Genomic DNA, 25,368 nt, shown 5'->3' on the forward strand with positions numbered 1-25,368 from the left:
CCCCTATCCTCAAAGGCAAGTACGAAAGCAAGGAAAGGTCAGTGTAATACAGAGGTACCTTACATATAGGTCTGTCTAGCATTCCTAATCCTGCAAAAGCCACCTTAAGTCTTCCAGGAAACAAAACCGTCCGCTTGAGGGGAAAAACCCCTCAAATACAGCTGTAGCTGTAATTTACTCGGTTTCTAGAAAGTTTTTGTTTTCCTTATGTATTTAAAATCATACCAAAAAAGAGGTTTTTTGGTCAAATATTAGAACAACACTGAACTGAACCTCACCTAACAACTAGCGTGAAGTTGTCAATCCATCTTGCATTAGCAAAAATGAAAATATGAACAAAAATAAGAAAATGAAACGAGAGAAAAATAGGTAAAACCAAGACAAAATTCAAATTTACTTTCAAAAATCTGATTTTATTTTCTGAATCAAAAAGAAGTGTATTCACGTTAAATGTAGAATGTTTAACTTTCCATTGATCTCTCAAAACACTTTCCAGATATTGTTAACAGTGCTTAGAACTGTGTAAAAAGTCAACATCCAATACCATGTTTTAAAGAAAAAAAGTTTAAATGTAGGACTTATTTCTAAGAAACCCTTCTTAAATGTCAAGGCATTGGCAATTCTAATTTAAAAAGACTTAATCATTATTGGAAATTTAAGTGACAATGGTTTTCAAGAGCTCAAAATCAGATCTCTTTTAAAACAGAAAAAATTTTAATTTCTGAGGGACTCCTACCTGGCAACTTCAATTAAACATTTTATTTCCACTACCCCCCAAATTACTAAATGCATTATTTTACCTTGGAATAGGAAAATTAGAAAATGGAATTTTAAAATTACACTATATATTTATATATATATATATATATAAATACACCATTTTAACTGTGATGTTTGCTAGCAGAATGATGAAATGAAAACCAAATTCTATATTCAAGGGACAAATGATAAATGCTCTTTCATTGTTCTAAGAGTCCATTCTATTCCTTGTTGTTTTCTACCCCCATAGATTAAAATCATGACCAAAGGCCAAGGTTAATCCATATACTGGAAATGAACAGCTGATAAGAACTGGTCCTACATTTGTGTCCTTTAACTAGTCCAGGACTCAAAGGCTAGGGGGATTTATAAGAACATGATTTAGGAATACTTTAGAATTCCAAAATGACTGACACCCATGTCCCTCAAACCTAGTACATGTTATTCATAGGCTATTCATGTGTACTGAAGCATGTCCAGCATGCAGGCAAACTTCTTTTACTTGTTTCAAATTGAGGTAAAACAGACAAAAAATACTTAATATTAACAGAAGCTGCATAATTAAAACTAACCTCCTTTGCTGCTCATTTCATATAAATTGATTTTTAAGTTTTCTCACAAAAAAGAGACTCTTTCTAAAGCCAATAATTTCTCCAATTTCAGTCACCTAAAAATTAAGTTTCTTCGTTCAAAGCCATTATTAGTAAAGAATATTTTGAAATGAAGGAAAACATTTTTTTCCCCAGTATCTGCATTTTGTACTTAGCGTGATACAATTTATTACTTTATTTTTCAAATTTAGAAAGAATTCAAGTCTGAGTACTATTTGATATTTTTTCAGACACAAAGCAATACCGGCGGGAATCATAAATATGATTTTCTGACAGATGGGAAAATCTGCTAACATTTACAAAATATCAACAACTCTTCTTTCAAGCATAAGATGACTGAGACTTATTAGTTATGATTACTTTTTCAGTACAAATACAAATTTAAATCTTGATTTTTTTTTTTTTTTTGGCCAACATTTTAAGTAGTCAAATTTTACTCCACTTCCAGGTCTCAAATTAAAATAATAAAAAAGAAACTAATGAAAATTACCCAACTGGCAACAAGTCCCGTATTTCAATGTTATTTTTAATCCAACAATTATAACCTACTGCCAGTAATTATTCGTATGTTATCTACCTATTCTTATTAAAGAAGCACTGGTCAGTTATATAAAAGAGTAACTGCAAGAATGGTAGTTGGCACTGGATTACCTTAATGCTTCTGGTATAAAAACAAGTACTCTTAAGCACTTTTTTCATCTGTAATTTGAATTTCCAAAAGCATTTTTAAGTTGTTAATTTTCCACTGATTCTAGGGAGTTTACTCCCAGCTAACATGGTTGATTTAAAAACAAAACAAAACAAATAAATCCCTAAGCCACATGGTAATGGAATATGGAATATTACACTTGCTTTTTATATCACGGAAACAGTTCCAGGCAGACCAAAAGTAGAAGAAAACCTGCCAAATCAAAGTACTGTAAATAAATTTCATCTTACATACCTCCGAGCAGAAAAGCTCAAAAATCAAAAAGTTAAAATCAAAAGGCCACTCCCCACCCCCACACAAAAACCCACCCAAAACACTTTAATTCTGAGCCTAACGTTTCCCTAAAATGTTAATTCCAGAAGCTTTAAGGTACTTCAACTGTGCAGTAACTGTTGAAAGCACCACACCACAGAGGAAATGCTGTAAAGGGGTCAGCAGCTGCCCGCCCGTCCCTCACCACCCCCACCCCAGTAATATGTAAAAGCTCCTGTAAAGGTTTTCTTATGCTAATAAAGGCGTACCACCTAGTGTGCTAAAGACTACAACAGGCAGCGTTAGAGCAGTAAAGTGAAAAGAGGAAGCCGAGGGGAGTGATCTAAATGCCTACTTAGAAGAAACAAAGCAGCAGACAGGACCCTTTGCCCTCTCTCTCATCATGTTTGTAGGGAAGTGGTTGAATTAAACAGATTTACCCACATTAACAAAAATTTAACAAAGCTTCCCCAAGACACCAGCAGAAAACCTGACCTTTCCAGTCAAAGGGCACAGAGAGGACTCTTCCATGTCCTGGAGTTGAATGAGTTCAAAGATTGGCAATAAAGGAAAAAAGAAAGCATTAGGGGTGTGATGCGAACAAGCTCTGGAGTTAGTTTATCGAACAGTCACACCAAGTTTCTCCAGCACACGAACACCCTTTTCTTGGTATTCTTGTCGGGTCATCCAGAAGTTGTCTTTGTCTTTCATGATATCTGCTAGAACTGCACCACCCAGGAACACCATATGCTTTCTGCGTGGTGGGTCTTCGATGCGGATCTTAAATTTCTAAAGGAGAAAGACGAGATTGTAAAATGTCACAAGTGCATCATCATGCTTTCTGCTTTATGGAAATGACTTTTTCATGTATTCTCCTGTTGAATTCTCACAAGTCCTGTGAAGTAAGTAGGACGGCATGATTTGTTATCTGAAGTAGAGACATTTTTGGTAATTTGCCCAAAGCTCACAGTGAGGAGATCACACATCCATCCCAGTGTGCTTAGAACAGTCCTGATTTACACTTGTTGCCCCATCACTATTACCACCACCCCCGTCACTCTCAAAACTGTCTTGATTTGAACAATAAATTCCACGATAAACCTACTGAGAGCCCAAGTACCACAGTCCTGATTGTGGCAGGTTTTCCCACCTACTGGGGATGACCACATGAGCAAATCACTTAGCCAGATGTCAAGTCAAGAGTTTGGGTAAGAGGACTTCCATGGTTTCTTCAAGGTCTAATGCCTCTATGATTGCAGTCCCATGTAAGAGTAAGATTGAAATTCTTTTCTTATAAGCAAAGCTCACTTTCTATTGTCTCAAATTCAAAAAATGAAATGTTCTCAAAATAAACAAGACCAAATATGGTCAAATAAACCATGGGGATGCTGGAAAAAATGAACACAGTTACCAAAATTAAAGACAAGTGGGGTAAGTTTTATATTCTGTAGCCACTATTGATTATCTAATAAAAGACACACCTCAATCTGTGTCAACAGTCCATGCCTGAAAGAAAAACCTTAAAATGTCATTGTTTAATTTACTGTGACACACCCTGCAAAAAGACTCAAAGTAACTATGTCATTTTAGATTGTCTTCACGTCACATAACCGAACTGTAGGATCAGATATAAACACCAGTTGACTTACTTAAAAAAATGCGCCCGGCTTTGTTGCAATCGAACTTTATTTATAAAACAGCCAGTACGATACCAGCCTGGGGTCTGGCCTCCCGGGCTCCAAGGGAGGCCCGGCTAGCCCCTCAAGACACTGCCGCCCCTGCAGCTGTCCGCTGGCTGCTGTCGCGCTCACTCTGGCCCATTCAGTAACACCGACTCCTCTTCTCCCCTGCGGCTCTCCCTCCCTGCTCCTGACAACTCCCAAGTGAAACTCATTCTGTCAGACCATTCCACTCACCACCCCTCTTGCCAAGTCACCTACAGGAGCCCCAGATGATTTCTTCCCACGCCTGCTCTTACTGAGCCCGTGTAGGCTCTCCCCATTGCTTCCTGGTGGTACCTTAGTGACGTCGTCCTTCTCTCCCTCTCACACTCATGTAGCACAACACTGACTCGCATGACCAACTCTCTACTTTGCAGCTGCCCTCAAGCAACTGAACAAGATAGGTGAGCAACTCCACATCTTGGCTTAACTGCATCACGTCTTTCACTTGAGCCCCTTAGTGCAGCCCAGCAAGCCCATGACACGCTGTCTTCTCTCTTCTACTCTTCAAGACCACCATTTCATACCTCCACCATTTCATAAACCTCCACCATCTCCTCCCTCCCTCCAAGCTTGCTACCTCATCCTTCCACAACCTTTCTTCCTCCCTCCCCCACACCAGACTTAGTGATCCATTAAAAACAAGTCAGACCCTATCACTTCGCTGCTCAAAACCCTCCCAAAGCTTTCTATTTCACTAGGAGTAAAGCTAAACCCTTCGCAGTGGCTGAAGACCTGCATCCGACCACCTTTCTGACCTCAACGCTCAGGCCTCTCTTTTACTCGCTCTGCTCCAGCCACACCTGCACGCTGACAACCCAGGGTTTTTTTTGGTTTTTTTTCTTTTTTTAAGATTTATTTATTTGACAGAGAGACAGAGGGATAGAGCACGCGCTCACAAGCAGAGGGAGAAGCAGGCAGAGGCAGAGGGAGAAGGAGACCCTCCGCTGAGCAGGGAGCCCGATGTGGGACTTGATCCCCAGACCCTGGGATCATGACCTGAGCCGAAGGCAGACGCTTAACGACTGAGCCACCCAGGCGCCCCAACCCAAGGCTTTTGTACTTGCCATTCCTGCCTGGAAGATTCTCCCCACAGATGGTTACGTGGCTCACCGGCTCACTCTATTCAGGTCTTTGCTCAGAATTCATCTCCTCAGAGTCCTTCCACGACCACACTACATGAAGGAGCATGCCATCTCCCCAGTCACTACCACTTTCTAGCCCCTCACCTTACCTTACTTTTCTTCAGAGTGCTTATTACTACTGATACACTCACAGACTAAAAGTGGGGACTTGGTTTTTATTTACTACTGTTTTGTTTGTTCCAGCACCTAGACAAGTATTTGGCACCTAGAAGCAGGTCAAGAAATATTTGCTAAATAAGAAAATAATCACCTGAGACTAACTTTAAATTCTATGTATAACTAAAAAAAATCAGACAAATAAGCAAAGTACTTAGACAACATGGCTCCTTTTGAGTCTTTTAATTTTTTTTTAAAAGATTTTATTTATTTATTTGACAGAGAGAGACACAGCAAAGGAGGGAACACAAGCAGGGGGAGTGGGAGAGGGAGAGGGAGAAGCAGGCCTCCCGCGGAGCAAGGAGCCCGATGTGGGGCTTGATCCCAGCACCCCGGGATCATGACCTGAGCCGAAGGCAGACGCTTAACGACTGAGCCACCCAGGCGCCCCAAGTCTTTTAATTTATTTAATGTATGTGAGTCCATATTTGATTTAATTTTCACAATTTAGTCACAGATGAAAGATGTGACATTAGTATCTCTGATATACAGATAGTCCTCTGTAATACGTAATCTCATTATCTACAACAGCCAATCAAAGTTGTTGGGACAAAGCTCAGAGATTAACTCAGAATTAAATGACTCCTGGCTTAGTGCACAGTATATATAGTGTACTTCACACACATATAGTGTTGGTTGAAAAAAAAAACAATGCCAAATAACCATCAACTATTACATACTAGTTTATAAATTACTTTCTAGTCTACATATTGACAACTACCAATTAAAGTTTATTTCAAGAGCTAGGATAGCTGATGAGGATGCAATGTATTTGATACATTAGGTTTTACAATCTGATTAGGAAAATAAGATATACGCAAGAAAGAGTCAGAAAAATAACCTAGAATCAGAAATATGAGACAGTCCAAGAGTAGCAATGAAGGCTGGTTACATATCCAAAAAGTAAGCTAAAAAGAACCCAAAAACCCCAAAGAGGCATTTCTCTCTCTATAGTACAGCAGTCCCCCCTTATCTGTGGTTTTGCTTTTTGTGGTTTCAGTTACCCGTGGTCTGGAAGCAGATGATCCTCATTCTGACATCACTACATCATAAGACCTACTTAACTCACGTCACTTCATCTCATCACGTAGGTATTTCATCCTCACAACATCATAAGAGTACAGTACAATAAGACATTTTAAGAGAGACCACATTCATATAACTTTTATTCCAGTATATTGTTCTAACTGTCCTATTTTACTGTTGTTGTTGTTAATCTCTTACTGTGCCTAATTTATGAATTAAACTTTATCATAGGTGTTCCTGTATAGGAAAAAACATGGTATACATGGGATTCAGTATTATCTGCGGTGTAGGCATCCACTGGGGGCCTTCGAACGTATCCCCCAGAGAAAAGGGTGGTGGGGAGGGAATACTATATGGCAGGTTCTTCCCATGCCCTTAGAAGCATCTCGACTCCAGGCTGTCTGTTACAGAGGAACCAGAACATTTGGCCCTGGACCTCATTGCCTCCAGCCACTGGATACAGAGGTGACCAGGCAGTACAACCATTTTGAAACAGAGCTTACCTCGAACCATTTACCTCTTCCCATCTTTTCAAGGCTGCATGTGACTTCATTAATAATTTGTTTAGGAAGACTTCTTGCTCCCTCTGGTGGTTGTCAAGATTCACAAGCTACTTTACAGGGTTTTAAAAGCATGTTAACAGTTGCATTATTGGTACTTACAGAAAGTTTTTCCACATCTCCCTTTAAAACTCGTTCTAAGTAAAGCTGTTTAAGTTCTCGTTCCAACCGTGATGGCAACCCAGGGTACATAGTAGACCCTCCAGAAAGCACGATGTGCTTATAGAATTCAGATCTAGAAGGACACAAAAGGTATTCATTTGGGGTTGCAGATGAGAAAAACAGTCTTACAGAGTTCCTTTTATATCTAGCAGCCTCAAGGGATTGCTGGGAGATTTAAATAAAATCCAACATGGAAATTATAGGGCTGAAGGTTTGTTACTAATGCTGTTATTAGATAACAAACCCTCTCTACGTGCAAAATACTTAACAATTTTAATGAGAATACTTCTAAAGCACATGACACACTTTCTTGCAAATATTGAGACTTTCTAAAAAATGATTTTATATTTTTTTATTGAGAAAGAGAGAGAGAGCAAGCGGGGGGCGGGAGCAGAAGGAGAGGGAAAGTAGACTCTGCACTGAGCTCGGAGCCTGACGTGGGGCTCATTCTCATGACCCTGAGATCACTACCTGAGCCGAAATCAGAGGAGTCAGACACCCAACTGACTGAGCCACCCAGGCGCCCCTGTAATTGAACATTTATAAATGACCAGAGTTTACATTACAAACTTCCACTATTTGGACTGTGTCATCACAGTGCTTCCCCAGAGTTTACTACAATTAACCATTTTCTATTACGATTTCAGTTCTTGCTTTTCAATTTTTCCATTTGCCTTTTGTAGTTTTCCCTTTTGTTCCTTTGCCTTGGGACTAGCTGCTATTATTTTACATGACATTGACGTGTTTCCTCGTTACAGCAGTCCTCTCTTTCTTCCTCAAATATGCTACCGGTTATGATACCAGATAATCAAATCTAAAATAACTGCATATGTAGTAAAAGTAATATAACTAAGTGAGGATCTGAGGAACTCTTCTCCTAGTAAAGTTCAGAAGCTGAGTCACATCTGTTTTGGCTTCATTCAAACTGGTTTCCAATGGCTCAGGCTATTATAATCCCAGCTCATAGAAGAGTGGAGTTTTTATATCTACTCGCAGAAGTATGCACATGAGTGTAGCATATGCAGCTGAGACATGGCTACATGTGGTACGTACCCACTAGCATTTACATGTACCCTTCCAACATGCAGAACACACAAAGGGTGAGTTGTGTGACTTCCCGATGCCAGCTCTGTCGTAAGGGTACTGAACCGGACTCCAGTACTTCGGGGATGCCAAAAGTTGAATCACCACCAATAGGCATACACTTTTAAATGCAATTTTACTATTAATGATCATTAAGTCAAGGGACAAAAGCATCTACCCAATCCCTACTATGAGAATTTACTCCCTACTTTCAGAAGTTTAGACTCTTGATCATCTTACATTAAGTTTATAGCTTGTTATAAGCCAACTGCTATTTTTATTACTTTCCATTATTATCCTGCTCCTCAGCCATCCCACAAAAATTAGTTTGGTGGTTATTTAATTCAGGGTTAAACAGACAAGTAAGTAAACACTTGCTTTTTACAAAATGCTTCTGAGTGAATTCCTCCATAACCTGAGTGTACAGGAGGGCTTTTCAACTATGACTCAAACTCTAGATGCAATAAAAGGTTATAAACTTATTTAATAACTAAGTAAACACAAATTTTTGTATGGTCAAAGAACGCCATAAGCAAGAGACAAATGGATAATCAGGAGAACTATCTGCAGTAGATTATCATAGAGCTATAATATAAAAAGAACTTTTAAAAAACTTGAGGGGGAAAATTACAAAAATTCTACAGAAGAAGCAAAAGCCACGAACAGATAATTCACCAGAAAAAGAGAAAAACAGCCCTAAACATAGAAAAACATGTTCAACTTCACTCTTAAGTAAAATACAAATTAAAACTACATTGAGATAATGTGAAATTTCATTTCACTCACCAGACGACTGGCATAAAAGTTAAAAAGTTGCCAAACTGTGACCAAGCTGTGGGGACATAGGTGCCCTCATCTATTACTGGTGGGAAGGAGAAGGGTCCCAACCTCCAGAGGGGAACTGAGCAGTAACAAAACTACATGCATTTATATACCCTTTGACCCAACAATTCCCTCTAGAAATTTTTTCAAAATATACATGCCCAAGAGTACAAAAATATAGTGTGCACAAGGTTATTAATTGCAACATTATTTATCTGCAAAAATATTGGAATCTACCTAAATAACCAAGATTCACCTAATAAACCATGATATGTATACACTGGAAAAAAGGAGGACAATCCGTAGGAAGTGGTACAGGATTGTTCAGGATAATATTAAGTGAAAGAAGTGCAAAAAAGCATTTATACTAAGCTACCTTTTGTGTAAGAACAAGTAAGAAATACAGAAAGGATAAACCTGAAACTAATGAGATCATTTACCTACAAGGGGGAGGAGGACTACGGTGGAGAACAAGGGGCTGGGAGAGTAATACTTCAAAGTATGCTTTTTATGTAGCTTTGAGTAGATGGTAATGTTTTACCTACAAAATTAAAGATAAGCCAGGACTATCCTGTGCCACAAAACAGAATGTGCCCAAAGAGATAACAGCATGTCCAAGGACACAGAGGTGTGTTTGAAGGGGCTCCCCTGGCCAAATCAGGAACAATTTGAACATCAAAATAAATAAAGACCGTAATAAATTATAATCACTGGACAAAATCATGAGTCCACACTGATAACAAACAAAACAAGGAAGAGCACTTCCTTATGCTGGAATGCCAATTAATAACTATAGAAGGAATGACAGAATTAGAAAATCACCTTTTTGCAACCACAATAAAAATGGATTTAGGCAAGAATCATCAATAGATACTAAAAGGGGTGGAGGGCAGAGTTTAATGAGGAACAGGAGTCTCAAAGTATTTTCCCACAAATCACTTATAAACTAAGAAAGGAAAAATACAAAAACCAAACAGGAAACTTCATTAAGAGCTTAATCCTAACATCACCAACAAGAAACAAACAGATCTCATCTCTGGATGGGACACCATGAGAAGGACACATCACTTAAGTAGTATTCCAGCCCCAAATGTATAACCTGAATCTAATCATGAGAAAATTATTCAAACTCAAGTTGAGAAAAATTCTCTAAGATAACTGGCTTGTTCTCTAAAAAGATGTTGCTGTCATGAAAGACTAAAGAATTGTTAACAGATAAAAGCTAAGAGACATGACAACTACATACGCTGTGTGATCTCAGACTTGATAATCTCCTGGGGAAAAGAAAAACTGTATAAAGGACAGTATTGGGACAGTAGATGAAACTGAAAAATGGATGGCAGATAACAGCAGATCAGTAATCAATCTCCTGAGCTCAATAATCGCACTGTGGCTATATAAGAGAATACCTCTGTTCTCAGGAAATACAAAGCAAATATTGAGTAAAAGAGGACTTATGTGTTCACCATACTCTCAAATGGCTCAAGAAAAGAGAGAGGGAGAATGATAAACTTGCAAAACGTTAAGCTTAGTAGAATGCAAAACTGAGTAAAGAGTATACATGAGTTCTCTGTATTATTCTTGAAATTTTTAAGTTTTGAATTATTAAAAAAAAATTTAAGGTGGTTTCTGAGACACAATGATATATATTCAACATCCAGTGCCACCCTCAAAAAATTCGTTTGCCTCATCTGTTCAAAACCATGAGTGAGGTAATAGACAACTTGGTCATTTTAATTATACATACTCCATCTATTGTTAAATAACTTTGAAACCATCATTTATGATGTACCTGGTATCAATGTCCGCTGCCTGGATTGTGTTAAAAAGCAATTCAGCAACACCTACTCCCTCAACATTGATCAAATGAGGCTGAAATAAAGCTTCTGGTGCTTCAAATCTCTCTCCCCCAACTTTGATAATGCGGCCATCTGGGAGCTAGGAACCAAGAATAACCAGGTATTAGTCAGCAAAACATTAAAAAAAATTCCCAGTGTTCTCTAGAACACTGGTACTTTAAACACATCTGTTCAATAATCAAAATCATCATCAGCAACACGTTTCTCCTAAAATAAATTTTTGAAAAGGAAAAAAAAGTAAAATAAAATACGTTTAGATAGTCGTTATTATCATGCTGTTTTGTTTTTAAACGCAGAACATGCCATCATGCCATGCTCCAACACATCAGGAATTTCTTGGAAAAATCACCAATGCATGAGTGCGTTATGTTCCATCGCTATGTGCAGCTAAGCATAAAAAGGAAGCATTAATAAACCACTGCATTTGGATTACTGCTGGTGTCAATGCTGCTTCTCTATTTTAACACATTTGTGATTTATTTTATGGATATTTTTACCATGTAGCATAGACACATTCAGTTAAAATTTTTAAATAATTTCTTTTACCAAATAATTACACTGTGAAACTTTGCTATTTTGCCATCAAAACACTTTATATCATGTGTAAAACTTCTGTCAAATCATTTAATCCAAAAAATGTTTTATGATCAAAAAAGTTTAAGAAACACTGATCTATCAAAAACTAATCATGTAATGTATGGTGATTAACATAACAATAACAACATTTTTAAAAAAAGAAACATGGATCTAAATTACTTTTTTTTAAGACTACTTTTTATTTATTCATTTATTTTTTTAATTTTTTTTTTAAAGATTTTATTTATTTATTTGAGAGAAAGAATGAGCTAGAGAGAGAGAGTATGAGAGGGGGGAGGGTCAGAGGGAGAAGCAGACTCCCTGCTGAGCAGGGAGCCCGATGCGGGACTCGATCCCGGGACTCCAGGATCATGACCTGAGCCGAAGGCAGTCGCTTAACCAACTGAGCCACCCAGGTGCCCAAGACTACTTTCTATTAAGCAATTCTATTGTATCCTACTTACTAGACCCTATTAAAAATTTTTTTAAAAGATTTTAAGTAATCTCTATACCCAAAGTGGGGCTCGAACTCACAACCCATCACAAGACCAAGAGTCACATGCTCTACGGACTGAGCCAGCCAGGCTCCCCTCTAGACCCTACTGAATTTTAAATAATGGATAAAAAAAATTTTAACTTAAGCAAGATTTTTTTTTTTAAGACAGAGAGAAAGAGAGAGAGCCCATGCACACACATGTGGGGGAGGGGGGGGGGGCAGAGGGAGAGGGAGAGAATCTTGGCCAAGTCTCCATGCCCAGCATGCAGCCCAACACAGGGCTTGATGCGTGGCTCAATCTCACGGCCATGAGATCATGACCCAAGCTGAAATCAAGAGTCGAATGCTTAACCTACTGAGCCACTTTTCTGCATGCAGAAAACTCTTAAGTTACATCATGTTTATATTTAATTAAATGAGAAATGTTAAGTAAAAACTCCCTCTACTTATTTTTTAATTTTAATTTTTTGAAGTAGGCTCTATGCCCAACATGGGGTTTGAACTCATGACCCCGAGATTAAGAGTTGGATGCTCCACCGACTGAGCCAGCTAGGCGCCCCCCAAACACTCCCCCCCCCTTTTTTTTTTTTTTTAACAGATTTCCTTTATTTGAGAGAAGGAGAGAGAGAGAGAGAGTGCGCATACGAGCGGGAGGGAGGGGCAGAGGGAGAGGGAGAAATGGACTCCCCGCTGAGCTGGGAGCCCAACTTGGGGCTTGATCCTAGGACCCTGAGATAATGACCTGAGCTGAAGGCAGATGCTTAACTGAGCCACCCAGATGCCCCACCCTCTTACAACCACCTCACAACTCATTGGACTGACCTAAATTATAAGCATGCTTGTGTATGCTGGCATTTGACCCATTTCCATAGGAGATACCAGAATTAGTTTTACATTAACATTTCTAACAGTATATTTATAATAATATGATTACTGTAATAGTATTTGGATTCCAAAAAGTGACTTTCCAGTATGACAAAGTACCACAAAGCAAGTTTTTTTTTAAAACATTTACTCCATCATGTTTACAGATAGGAGCAAAGGCAAGCACATTTTTCAAATTGATACAATTTGTAAATTGTATCAAATTAAAAACAAACAAAAAACCCCCAAGGATACAGATTCACCCATCAGGTGAGTTTAAAACCACATGAATCACCCAAAATATCTGGAAAAACTTTACACAGTACACAGTTATTGGCAAAACCTCTGTAGCTCATACTTCAGCCTCTCTGACGGTGTGGTTTCTTTCCACACTCTGGCTGCTGGTTGGCATGGGGCCACCCAGCCTAGGAGCTACCCACCTCTAGACCCTACCTGGTTATGACTGTAGGACTCTCATTTTTTTGTACCAAATCTCATCCTATCCTTTGTCGGCCCTTATCCCTCTTCATTTACTCATTAGTTTCATCAGTCTACTGTTTTTTATTTGTTGTGCAGCTGACCCTATAACAACGTGGGTTTAAACTGCACAGGTCCATCGACACATGGATTTTTTTCAATAAATATAGTACAGTACTGTAAATGTATTTTCTCCTCCTTATGATTTTCTTAGTAACATTTTCTTCCTACCTTTGTTGTAAGAACATGGTATATAATATATATAATACATATACAAAATATCTGTCAGTCAACTGTTTATGTTACTGGCAAGGCAATGACAGTAGGCTATTAGTAGTTAAGTTTTGAGGGAGTCAAAAGTCATACACTGCATAGGGGGTCAGCGCCCCAAGGGTCATCTGTATATATTTTTGTAACCCACCTCAAATTCTTTGAGAAAGGAGGGGAGAAATTAAATAAAACATGTCTTATATTTCTAGTTCCCTCATCTTTTGTCTCATGCCATTTTCTTACAAATAAGTCAGGTAGACGAAAAACTACAAATCTAGAGGAACTATCAAAAAAGCTTCAGAAAAGAATCCCCAGGGCAAATCTGGAGATTAAGTTGCTTGTCAATTATTTGGATCAGTACTGCTTAAAAATAAAACAATATAATTTATAAAAATTAACAATTTTTTTTTTAAAGATTTTATTTATTTGACAGACACAGCGAGAGAGGGAACACAAGCAGGGGGAGTGGGACAGGGAGAAGCAGGCTTCCCGCTGAGCAGGGAGCCCGATGTGGAGCTCAATCCCAGGACCCTGGGATCATGACCTGAGCTGAAGGCAGACGCTTAATGACTGAGCCACCAGGTGCCCCAATAATTATTTTTAAAATGACTAATTCAGGGGCGCCTGGATGGCTCAGTCGTTAGGCGTCTGCCTTCAGCTCAGGTCATGATCCCAGGGTCCTGGGATCGAGCCCCGCATCGGGCTCCCTGCTCCGCAGGAAGCCTGCTTCTCCTTCTCCCACTCCCCCTCTGCTTGTGTTCCCTCTCTCGCGCTCTCTCTCTCTGTCAAATAAATAAATAAAATCTTTAAAAAAAAAAAAATGACTAATTCATACATATTTGTGATATGTAGAGCTTACATGAATCAAATGGTTTAAGAATACTTGCTTTTATTGCCAATACTTGCTTTTATTGCCTATTACTTGATTTCATTTTAATAATAACTAGATCAAAGATGAGATATGGAAGTACTTCATACCAAGATGAATATAATTGACTTCAGATAACAATACGTTAAAAATTCAGGTAGATTCAACTCTCCTGGTGTAACCTATAACTGGGTTCTCAGTCTTATTCGTTTCACTTTCAAGTTAACGTTTGTTTTGAACATCTCATTAAGAAAATACAAAGTCAAGAAAAGACTGCCACCTACTGAATTATTAGAGCAATAATACAGGATGAGCACTTCCAAAGTATGCTTGGCAGAACATGAGTCTCATGAAATGCTGGAACCCTGTAGTCTAAAAACGTTGAGAAACAGGCGGTTTACCATATTTCCACAGGCATACACATATTAGCACATCAAAGGTTCTGAGAAGTTCTTCAGTAAAGTGAAACTGACTCCCAAACTTACTGGACAATGTAAACTCCACTTTAATTTTTGTGAAATTACTTAATAACATCTCAGAGAAATAATATTCTGTAAAACGCATGTTGAAAAACGCTATTTCAGATATGAGAATCTCAAAATAACATCTCTTATCTAATTATACCCTAAGGTAGAAAAGCAATTTGTGATTCTTGCCTTATTTCACATTATATGGTGTCCTAAAATAACTAAACCAAAGAATCTTATTGTAGAAAGACATTTAAGGTCACACATATACATACTCTAACAACTCAAAACAAAAATACTGATTCTAAGAAAACCTACTTAAGCACACACCAATAATCATAGTGCACGATTTTAAAACCCCCTATGTATTAAGTACTGGAAATACTTACTGTGTAAGATTCAACCAATACTGTGGTTTCTAAGGCCAGCTTCTGCTCTTGCTCAATATTATACCCCACATAACACAATTTTTCTTTAATCATGCGAACTGTTTCAAAGTCAGCAGAATGGTTGAAGGCATATCCTCGCAATAGCAGCAGCTGGTACAAAAAACAGCAGTAAAGTCACAATTAATCTGAATGAGTTCAACTGTGGCAAGCTATCAGTGCTCACTAAATAGCTAATGTCAGTAACAAATGCAACGGACAGTGGATCCTTAGGTCTTACTGAGTATTTCAGAAATGGGAACAGTACTTTCCATAAGAAGATTTATAGTTCAGTTTCACAGAGAGTGAAAGAATCAACTGTTCATGAATAATAAATGGGTAAAACAAGCTAAAAAAAAAAAAAAACCAAGCTAGTTTTAAAAAAATTACTGTTTGAGTGGCACCTGGGTGGCTCAGTCGTTAAGCGTCTGCCTTCGGCTCCGGTCATGATCCCAAGGTCCTAGGATCAAGCCCCACATCAGGCTCCCTGCTCGGTGGGGAGCCTGCTTCTCCCTCTCCCACTCCCCCTGCTTGTGTTCCCTCTCTCACTGTGTCTCTCTCTGTCAAATAAATTAAAAAATCTTAAAAAAAAAAAAAATTACTGTTGGGAGTACTAATGTTTAGACAGTTTTGATAAATAATCAAAATAATCAAAATAAATATTTTGATAAATATTATTTTAGTACTAGACTCCTATAATCTGCCATTTGCTCAATCAATGCCATGTTCATGAAATATCCCTAGATCTTAGAAAATTTTATCCCAAACTTCTAGTATTATGTCTGACACATAGTAGATGGGCAAGAGAATTTGTCAATCAAATAAATGATGAGAATTCAAGCAGTTAACAGGGAAAAAAAAAAAAAAACCCATAATATGCATCACGAACAAGCTGGGACTTTTTTTTTTTTTTATTTAAAAGATTTTATTTATTTATTCATGAAAGACAGAGAGAGAGAGAGAGAGAGAGGCAGAGGGAGAAACAGGCTCCCATGGAGCAGGAAGCCCGATGCGGGACTCGATCCCAGGACCCTGAGATCATGACCTGAGCCGAAGGCAGACGCTTAACCATCTGAGCCACCCAGGCGCCCCAAGCTGGGACTTTTCATATAAAAACTTTAAAAATGAATCCCCTAATCCTTGTGAGAAAACCCTCGGACATTCCTCAGACAGAATTTTGGCCTGGAATGACAGTATTATAGTTCTCACTAGCTTAATCTCATTATTACTCTAAATGAGAAGAAAGGAACTCAGTGTCAAGATAGAGACAGACAACCCCGTTTTACTGCACTGATACTACCCTAGAATAGTTTCTCAACAGTGGCACTAATGATATAGTGGACCTTAACAATTCTTTGTCGTGCGGGCTGCCTTGTTCACTATAGGATGTTTAGTAGCATTCCTGCATAGCTGGAACAACCAAAACATGTCTCCAGACATTGCAAAATGTCCCTGGCTGGTCGGGGGGCAGGCGGGGGGGGGAGGGGCGGCAGCATCACCCCTGGTTGAGAACCAGTGACCTGGAGAGAATTGACTGACTAGTCTAAACTATTTTTTTCAATATTAAAAAAATACACATGCCTCTAATTAACAGCCTTATATACTTTCTCCGGCAATGTTTTAATTTTTTTATTTTTTCAAGATTTTAATTATTTATTCATGAGAGATAGAGAGAGAGAGAGAGAGGCAGAGGGAGAAGCAGGCTTCCCACGGAGCAGGGAGCCCGATGCGGGACTCGATCCCAGGACCCTGGAATCATGACCTGAGCCGAAGGCAGACGCTTAACCATCTGAGCCACCCAGGCGCCCTCTCCGGCAATGTTTTAAAGAAAATTATAACTAATTACAGTAAAGTTATAAAATTATAACTAATTAAAGTAAACTTTAATATATAGTAAACACTAAAAACTGGATCTATTCCATGAAAACTACTAAATATTGAAGTCCGGTACAACTGGGCCCTGTTTGTTTGGCTTTTTTAGTAAAAGGCAAAAGATTTATACGATCTGAAGAGAAACCAGAGTATTGTTTGGTTTTTTTAAAGATTCATTTATTTGAGAGAGAGAGTGAGCATGAATGGGGGGCTTGGGGGTGGGGAGTGGGGGCAGAGGGAGAGGGAGAAGCAGACTTCCCGCTGAGGAGCGAGCCTGACGTGGTGCTCCATCGCAGGACCCTGAGACTGACCTGAGTCCAAGGCAGACACTTAATTGACTGAGCCACCCACGCACCCCTCAAAAAAGAGTTTTATGGCAGAAAAGGCTGCCTCTATTGTTCAAAAAGTTTTAAGGTCTCTTCTATCTCACTACCAAGTCCTCAGGAATAGCAAACATAATTATGTAATGATGTATTCTATTCTCATTACTATATTAGAGAGCATGTATAAAAATCTTACATGGACTTTTACATGAATAATGGGGTAAACGGGACATTCCCCTAGTGGTGCAGAAGATCTGCTATGATCCTGAGAGGATATATTCAAATATGTTAAGTTAGTAAATACAAATTACAAAAGCTAACTTCTATGATACCTTCTTTTGCTTACCTTGATAAGATACCTGGTAATATCCCTTCCAGCAATATCCAGTCTCCTGGTAAGGTGAGGGAGAGAAAAGCCTTCATACACTGGACAAATGTGAGTTACACCATCTCCAGAGTCCACCACTACTCCAGTCAATAAACCTGTGTGAGAACCATGAGGTTTTAAATAAAAAACCAAATCAGAAAAATCAGAGCCAGCAAATTTCAAAAAATTCATACAGAAGCCAAACTACAAACTTCACCACCCAGAATGGTCTAGAAGCCAGCATTTCTTTATTATTCATTATTTTGCAGTTCTAACATCTAGACACTAAAGTGAGTGTTCTCACACATGTCTCTTGTGAGACTTTTAGTCTAACTGTGTGCTATCCCAGGAGATGAGAAGAAACAGACTGAGACCTAGGACTGAAAGACACAACATGTTCTTAAAGCTCAGTACAATTCTTTATTTTTCTTTCCAATTTAATCTTGATCCCTGAATTCCCTTGAAGTAAAATTTTCTAAAGCATCATGGTAACTTTTAGGAAAATCATTGTGAGAGATAAAAACTACACAAGTTGATAGTGAACCTGTTGAAATAATGTACTTATTATTTTTGTCATATAATATATATTCAAAACTGGGTTTGGAAAAATTCCTATTGATACTAGATAGCTGGAAATTTGAGAACAATTAATCACGTCAATTATTCACCAGAAACCAGAAAAACAGTATCAGTTACACCTTATAATAAAAGAACAGCAAAGCAGCTGCCTTGTTTCCCATACATACTATTTAAAGTACAAATGACTGCAAAAGTTACCTTCTGCACTAGGGTTAATTAAAACAAAACTTTTTCGAACTCAAATTTTGTAACAGTTAATAGTCTAATAATGTTTTTTTATTATTATGTTAATCACCATACATTACATCATTAGTTCTTGACGTAGTGTTCCATGATTCATTGTTTGCATGTAACACCCAGTGCTCCACGCAGAACCGGCCCTCTTAACACCCGTCACCAGGCTAACCCATCCCCCCACCCCCTCCCCTCTAGAACCCTGTTTGTTTTTCAGAGTCCATCATCTCTCATGGTTTGTCTCCCCCTCCTATTTCCACCCCCATTCTTCTCCTCCTATCTTTTTTTTTTAACATATAATGTATTATTTGTTCCAGAGGTACAGATCTGTGATTCATCAGTCTTACACAATTCACAGCGCTCACCATAGCACGTACCCTCCCCAGTGTCTATCACCCAGCCACCCCATCCCTCCCAGCCCCCAAGTCTAATGTTTTAACCAAAAAAATTTTTTAACCTTATAGAATACGCAATGTCTGTAACTTTCTTAACCATTATTTTATCATTTTCACATCCCTGAATAGGCTCTCTCCCTTTCTTAATACAAACTTGAATGCACTACAGTATTTCATCATCATGATTTATCTTTGATACATTTATTCAATCTACCTCTTTTTGAAGCTGACATGTCTTTCCATGATTGATGGTGTATATAAATCTTCATAAAAAGCTTCATAAAAATCATTTACTGCCTTTTAATGCTGCATTCCTTTCAACAAGAAACATTTCATTGCAAAAAAAGAGGAATCCACATCATTAATTCAAAAACACTCCCAGTAATACCAACTGAAGCCGGGATCGACATTTTATTTTCCAAACAGGCCTTCCCATCCAACTGCAGCTTATTTTCTCCCACTCCCACCAGGTTACAGACTAGCCTTTCCCTGTACACATCTGACCCATTTCCAGTGCCATACCATTTTGTCACTGGAGTATCCATTCTTTCCACTTCGATTCCTATGGATTCTTTAAGATTCAATCGAATTCATACCTTTCCATTTACACCTTTCCTGACAACTCCAACCTCCAGATTCCCTAATTCCAGTTATTCCCTTCAATTCTGTCTGTGGCATGCAGGCAAACATAGCTTCCTAACTCACCGTTGTCACTTCTCCTATTCACAACCCTTCCATGGCTCCGAATGCTTCTTCCTACCTTTAACTAACTAACTTCCTACCTAGCCCTAGCCACCTTGTTTAGAAGGAGAATTTTACGGTGGGTCAGAGTTCTTTAGATCTTTACTGGACTATCATTTCTCAAAATTAAAGATTCAACAGTTAAACAAAAAATGACTAAATATCGGGAATTAAAAGAGGGTATCTTCTCACTGGATGAAAATAAATGTATGAACACTGCTAGAAAAATCCATTAAGGTCAGTTTTATTCAAATACAATTTAAACAAAAATTCACTTCAACAGAACAGTCCATCCTCACCACCTAAACAAAATCATTATTACCAGTTTCAAAGCTTAGATTCAAAACTTTTAATATCTATTTTTTCCAAAGTATTTTCTAAAATAATTTCTAAAAATGAAATAAAATTACCTCGGTGCAGGTAAACACTCCTTGCAAAGTAACAAGTGATTTTTAATTCCTTCTTCAAAGGAAAATTATTCACAGCTGGAATGTAATCACCTTAAGGTCAAGAAGACCACGTCTAGCTTACTCACTGCCATATCCTCTGCACTAAACACAGTACAAGGTACATTCCACTCGGTGAATGAACAAAGCTTCTTTGAAAATTTAGTTCCCCCAGGTATTTCCTAAGTATCTATACGTAGTACTGAAGACAATTTAATGAGTCAATGTATATTTTTACAAGGTGATTTTTACTAATCCATGTTTAGAATTAGATGGGTCACCACAGTATTAAAGTGAGGTTTCTAAGTACTATGTCATACACACAGCTAACTACTAAGGCTGAAGACTTAGCTCAGGTGTCACCTCCTTCAGAAACCTTCTCTGCCATGCTGGGTCAAAATTATCTGCTTCTGTATCTTTTTCCCGAATAGACTCTAAATTTTTTGAGGGAATCTTCACATTTCAAGTGCCTAACAGGCTGTGTGGCACATATCTGACAGCCCCATAAATTCTCTTAATAAGACAATCAGAATAGAAAGAGCTCTCCCCACACGGCCAATTTTTATTCTCAATAGAAAGGGAGGCAGTTACTAATGGCAGCACCAACAAAACATAAAAGTTAGGAAGGCACTTCCAAATGTCTACCTTCTCCTCTACTATGTATACAAGCGTGATTTTATACTAACCTTTTTGGACTTCTATGTATTTTTTTTTTAACTCTGCCAATTCTTTTAAAATTTTTTTTAAGATTTTATTTATTTGAGAGAGAGACAGTGAGCGAGGGAGAGAGCACAAACAGGGCGAGCGGCAGGCAGAGGGAGAAGCAGACTCCCCGCTGAGCACGGAGCCCAATGCAGGACTTGATTCCAGGACCCTGGGATCATGACCTAAGCCAAAGGCAGATGCTTAACCGACTGAGCCACCCAGGTGCCCCAACTCTGACAATTCTAAGGACAAATTCCATGTTCATTCTTCACTGCATAAAAAATTTTTACTTTAAAATAGTCTAAGCGGGAACCTCCTACTTCTTAAAAATTGAGTTCTCTTTTTACCTTAAGTCCTTCATTGCTTAATGAAGGAAATAAAAATATATGTGATACTTTACAAATTTTAGAAATTATGAAAATATTTGAATAAATATTTGAAAATATTTAATTAAATATATAAATACTGTGCTTTTCTGGGATTTCCAACTATTGAAAACTCAAATAAAATGGACTTAATGTCTGCTGAATTGATTATTCTAAAAGTTAAGTTTCACCTACCTTGAGCATACAAAGTCAGAACTGCCTGGATAGCTACATACACGCCAGAAAACTGGTAAGTTTCAAACATTACCTGAAAATGCAAAAGGAAAGAAAGAAATGCTGGTATTTAGAAGTTACATAGTAAATATTTTTATGCTTTCTTGATGGTCACAGAGTAGATTAGTTGCCAAAATAGAATCAAAAGGGACCTAAAAGAGTCCTTCATTCTCCTCAGCTGTCACAGACCTCTATCGTAGGGAAGAGATTTTTGGATATATAGAGTCCTCAAGTATTTTGTAAGTGCTACAAAGCAAAGATTTTTGAGTGTTTTAGTTAATGGCTAAAGTGGAAGAAAGATTTCTGCATTTGAACAAGCCTTTCTTAATGATGTCCCTTAATGAAAATATCTTTTAATTCAAGGACAAACTACAGAAATTGCTTAACTGCTGGCCCCTCTCCCCTAACCTGCACCAAGACTGGAGTTCTACCTCCAACAGTTAAAAAAAAGAAAAAAGAAAGAAAGAAAGAAAGTAGTAAACCAGCAGGGCAGGAAGACAAAAATGTGTGCAGTAATTCCTGAATGCTGGCAGATAGAGAAACTGCCTAGCTGTTCTGCCCACCCTTCCAGCTTGAGCCCCAGCTGTGGCGCTGCTCTCAGCTCCCAGCTGAGCTACACTGAAGGGAGGAGTCTCCTTGTGCCCTCCCTATTCACAACCATGCTCCTTCTCTGTAGTCCAGGTGGGCTGGGAACATCCTGTAGGACTTGTTCTGTCATCTACAGTGAGCACTCCTTGACTGGCAGGGCTGACTACTACTCTGTAAATCTAGACACCTAGAAATGTCATAACTGATCACAATGAGAATTACATAGGATTTAAATGTTATTACTCTGAAACACATATTCATCAATTAAGCAACTAGATATTCTACCCAGTATTCTATTCCATCATCCTTTATTTCCCCTCCACAGGGGAGAAAACAGAAGAGTGAAGCTGTATTTGCGTTTGTCATCTTGAAAGTCCATTAGAATTTGTTTTTATTTGTAAGATAATTAGAAAGTAACAGTAGTACTAAATCAACTTTCTGGATGAGATTAAAGTAGGGCATTATCAGTCACAGCCAAATTTGCACCCGCACGTAAAAAAGAGTATTAAAATAAGGTGGGACCGTATAGCACATGAGAACAATTCTTGTCATTCTAGCAGATTAAAAAAAAAAAAAAATACATGTCCTAGTCAAATAGCTGGCTAGTGGAAGAGGCACCCAGGTATAATGTCATCTCCCTAACTTTTCATCTGAAAGGAAACTTGGTTTTCATTCTGACATTGTGTTGCTTTCCTAAAGAGGTTTCCACGTGTAGGAGGAACCTTTTGGTTTAATACAAAAGTACCTCTACTCTGATTTTACAATGCACTGCTAAAAATAAATACCATTACAGATGACTACTTACCCATCACAAAGTATTAGTAGTTATAAGTCATTTAGAAAGAATAAATTGCAACTAAAATATGAACTAATATAACAAGGGCCATGTTTCACAGCTCTAGGGCTGCTCTGGAGCAGGAAATAGTTAAGATATAAGCCATAAGGAATGACATGGATTTTGTAACTAAAACCAGGATCTTAAATTTTTAAAACACTTAACATAAAACTTAAGTTTTAATCCAGAATTAAAAAATACTGTCTAGCAACAATCTTTTCTAAAATCCTTCCAAAATTTCCACCAACACCTAAATATGGTCATAGAGTAAAACAGAATTATTTACGTTAAGTAGTATCTGCAAAGCTACTAAGACAGAAAAAATTATTCTAAGTTTTTACCTCATATACAACAAGAGACAAAGACATACAGTTCCTACCTCATATAAAACAAAATATAATGAACGAGAACCTTGAAAAGTTACTTATCTAAACTATGAAGAAGGCAGACTTCTTGCTCTCCGTACCTGCTTCCCTTAGAGCCCTTCAAGCTCCTCTCGCTAACTCCCACCTCCCTGGTCCTTGGCCTTCTCACCACTGCCTGCTCCCATTTTCCTGGTGAACTGATTATCTATATCCTGATGACTCCCAAGTTTCTATCTCCAGCCTCAGACTTTTCTCCTGAACTTGATCTTTTACAGGTTTCCCTGCTATCTGAAAAGTAGAGCATTCATATGGAAATCTTAGGTAAAGCTCAAATGTTGTAAATCAAAGAAGCAGTTACCATTAGTTTATATGGAAAACTCAGTGTTCCCAAACCCCAAAAATAACCTCTCTTAGGCTTTTCTTGGACACATCTTGCTAATGGATGCACAAAATAAAAACGAGATAAAGCACCGATGCTCACACAGTTCAAAGCTATGGCGCCTTGATGCTGAGTGTAGTTCCGGGGTACGAGTTTGGCGGGGCCACTCTTGCTGGTCTGGGTGCACGCAGCCTCTAACATTAGCTCGCTGCAAAACAAATGCTGAATGCAATTTTCGCTTCCCCCCTTTATTCATACAGGTGAAAATCCTCTTCGGGCTTCTTTCAGTTAGTGAAAACAGGTACTAATGTAGATCTTTGGTAAAAGTGAAGTGGCATTAACATGAACTTTTGAAAAGTGAGGGACACCTCTATCTCCCTGACATTTTTGACTGGATGTCTAATGAGGGCCTACCATGTCCAAAACTGAACTCCTGATCCACTCCCCTCAAATCCTGTTCTACTTATCTCAGTCTTTTCCCCATCTCAGTTGATGGTAATGTCATCCTCCAGGTGCCCAAGCCACAACCTTTGGAGTCATCCCTGACTCTCCCCTCTGTTACCCATATTTAATGCATTACAAAATGCTTTGACCCTACCTTCAAAACAGATTCAGTCTGGCCACTTCTCTTTACTTCTGCTGCTATTACCCCTAATCCTAACCATCATCATCTTTTGCCTAATTGAAAGTCTTCAAACTGGTCTCTCTTCCACCCTTGCCTCCTTATGGTCTACTCACAACACAGCGGCCACAGAAACCTGAACTGGAGCATGTCCCTAACACAGAAGGGACATTTCGCTCAGAGTAAAAGAACAATTCTCTTTAAGGGCCTGCAAGGCCCTAGATCATCCTGTCCTATTATTTCCCTGACCTCATCCCCTGTTGCTCTCCTGTACTGGCTTCCTTGCTGACTCTCTAATACACCAGGCTTGTTCCCATTTTAAGACCTTCACACTGCCTAGCTACTTCCTTTGTCTGGAATGCTTTTCCCCCACATATCCTGGCTGAGTCCCTTATTCTTTAAATATCACCTTCTCTCAGAAGCCTACTCTCACACCCTATGAAAAACATAACCCCTTCACCCCCCTTAACCTGCTCTTTTCCCCTCTTTAGCATCTATTATCTTCTAACAAACCATTCAATTAACTCACTTTGTGGGTGGCAGGGGTGGGGTGGGGGTGGGGGGTGGGTGTCACCTGCCAGAAAAATAAGTTCCATGGCAGCAGGACTTGGTTTTGTTTACTGATATAGCCTATTTAGAAATAATGACTAGTTAGGTGCTCAGTAAATAGGATGGGGGGGGAACAATTATTTTCATTCCTTTTATCCTTAACAGTGGTAAAAGAAAGAACATCTGCTATAATGTCTCATCACAGAAACACATACATACACATCCCATTTAAACACTTACCTCTACGATCTTCTCTCTGTTTTTGGTTGGGTTCATGGGAGGTTCTGTGAGTAAGATTTTACAATTTCTGGTATCTATGTTAAGTTTCTCTGGTCCAAATGTATAATCCCACAGGTGTTTCATGTCATCCCAATTTCGTACTATGCCATTTTCCATAGGGTAGTTAACTTCTAACATTGAGCGTAATTCACTTGCTTCATCACCGACCATAAGATCCTAGA

The 25,368-nt window shown here is 38.5% G+C and overlaps 1 protein-coding gene across 2 annotated transcripts in view; it reads right to left on the reverse strand.

Moving 5' to 3' along the window:
• Positions 1 to 392: 392 nt before the first annotated feature.
• Positions 393 to 25,368, reverse strand: part of ACTR2 (actin related protein 2) — a 37,511-nt gene continuing 12,535 nt past the window's right edge. For both annotated transcript variants that reach the window (XM_021699048.2, XM_044918532.1), the window contains 7 exons: positions 25,148 to 25,363; positions 21,531 to 21,603; positions 17,850 to 17,986; positions 15,273 to 15,422; positions 10,799 to 10,944; positions 7,042 to 7,174; positions 393 to 3,120 (listed from right to left, as the gene is read on the reverse strand). In XM_021699048.2, the coding sequence (XP_021554723.1) occupies positions 2,950 to 3,120; positions 7,042 to 7,174; positions 10,799 to 10,944; positions 15,273 to 15,422; positions 17,850 to 17,986; positions 21,531 to 21,603; positions 25,148 to 25,363 (1,026 nt within the window). In that variant the 3' untranslated portion in view covers positions 393 to 2,949. The remainder of the gene's footprint in view (positions 3,121 to 7,041; positions 7,175 to 10,798; positions 10,945 to 15,272; positions 15,423 to 17,849; positions 17,987 to 21,530; positions 21,604 to 25,147; positions 25,364 to 25,368) is intronic.

Source organism: Neomonachus schauinslandi, chromosome 10 (genome assembly GCF_002201575.2).
Source record: "Neomonachus schauinslandi chromosome 10, ASM220157v2, whole genome shotgun sequence".
Classification (NCBI taxonomy): domain Eukaryota; kingdom Metazoa; phylum Chordata; class Mammalia; order Carnivora; family Phocidae; genus Neomonachus; species Neomonachus schauinslandi.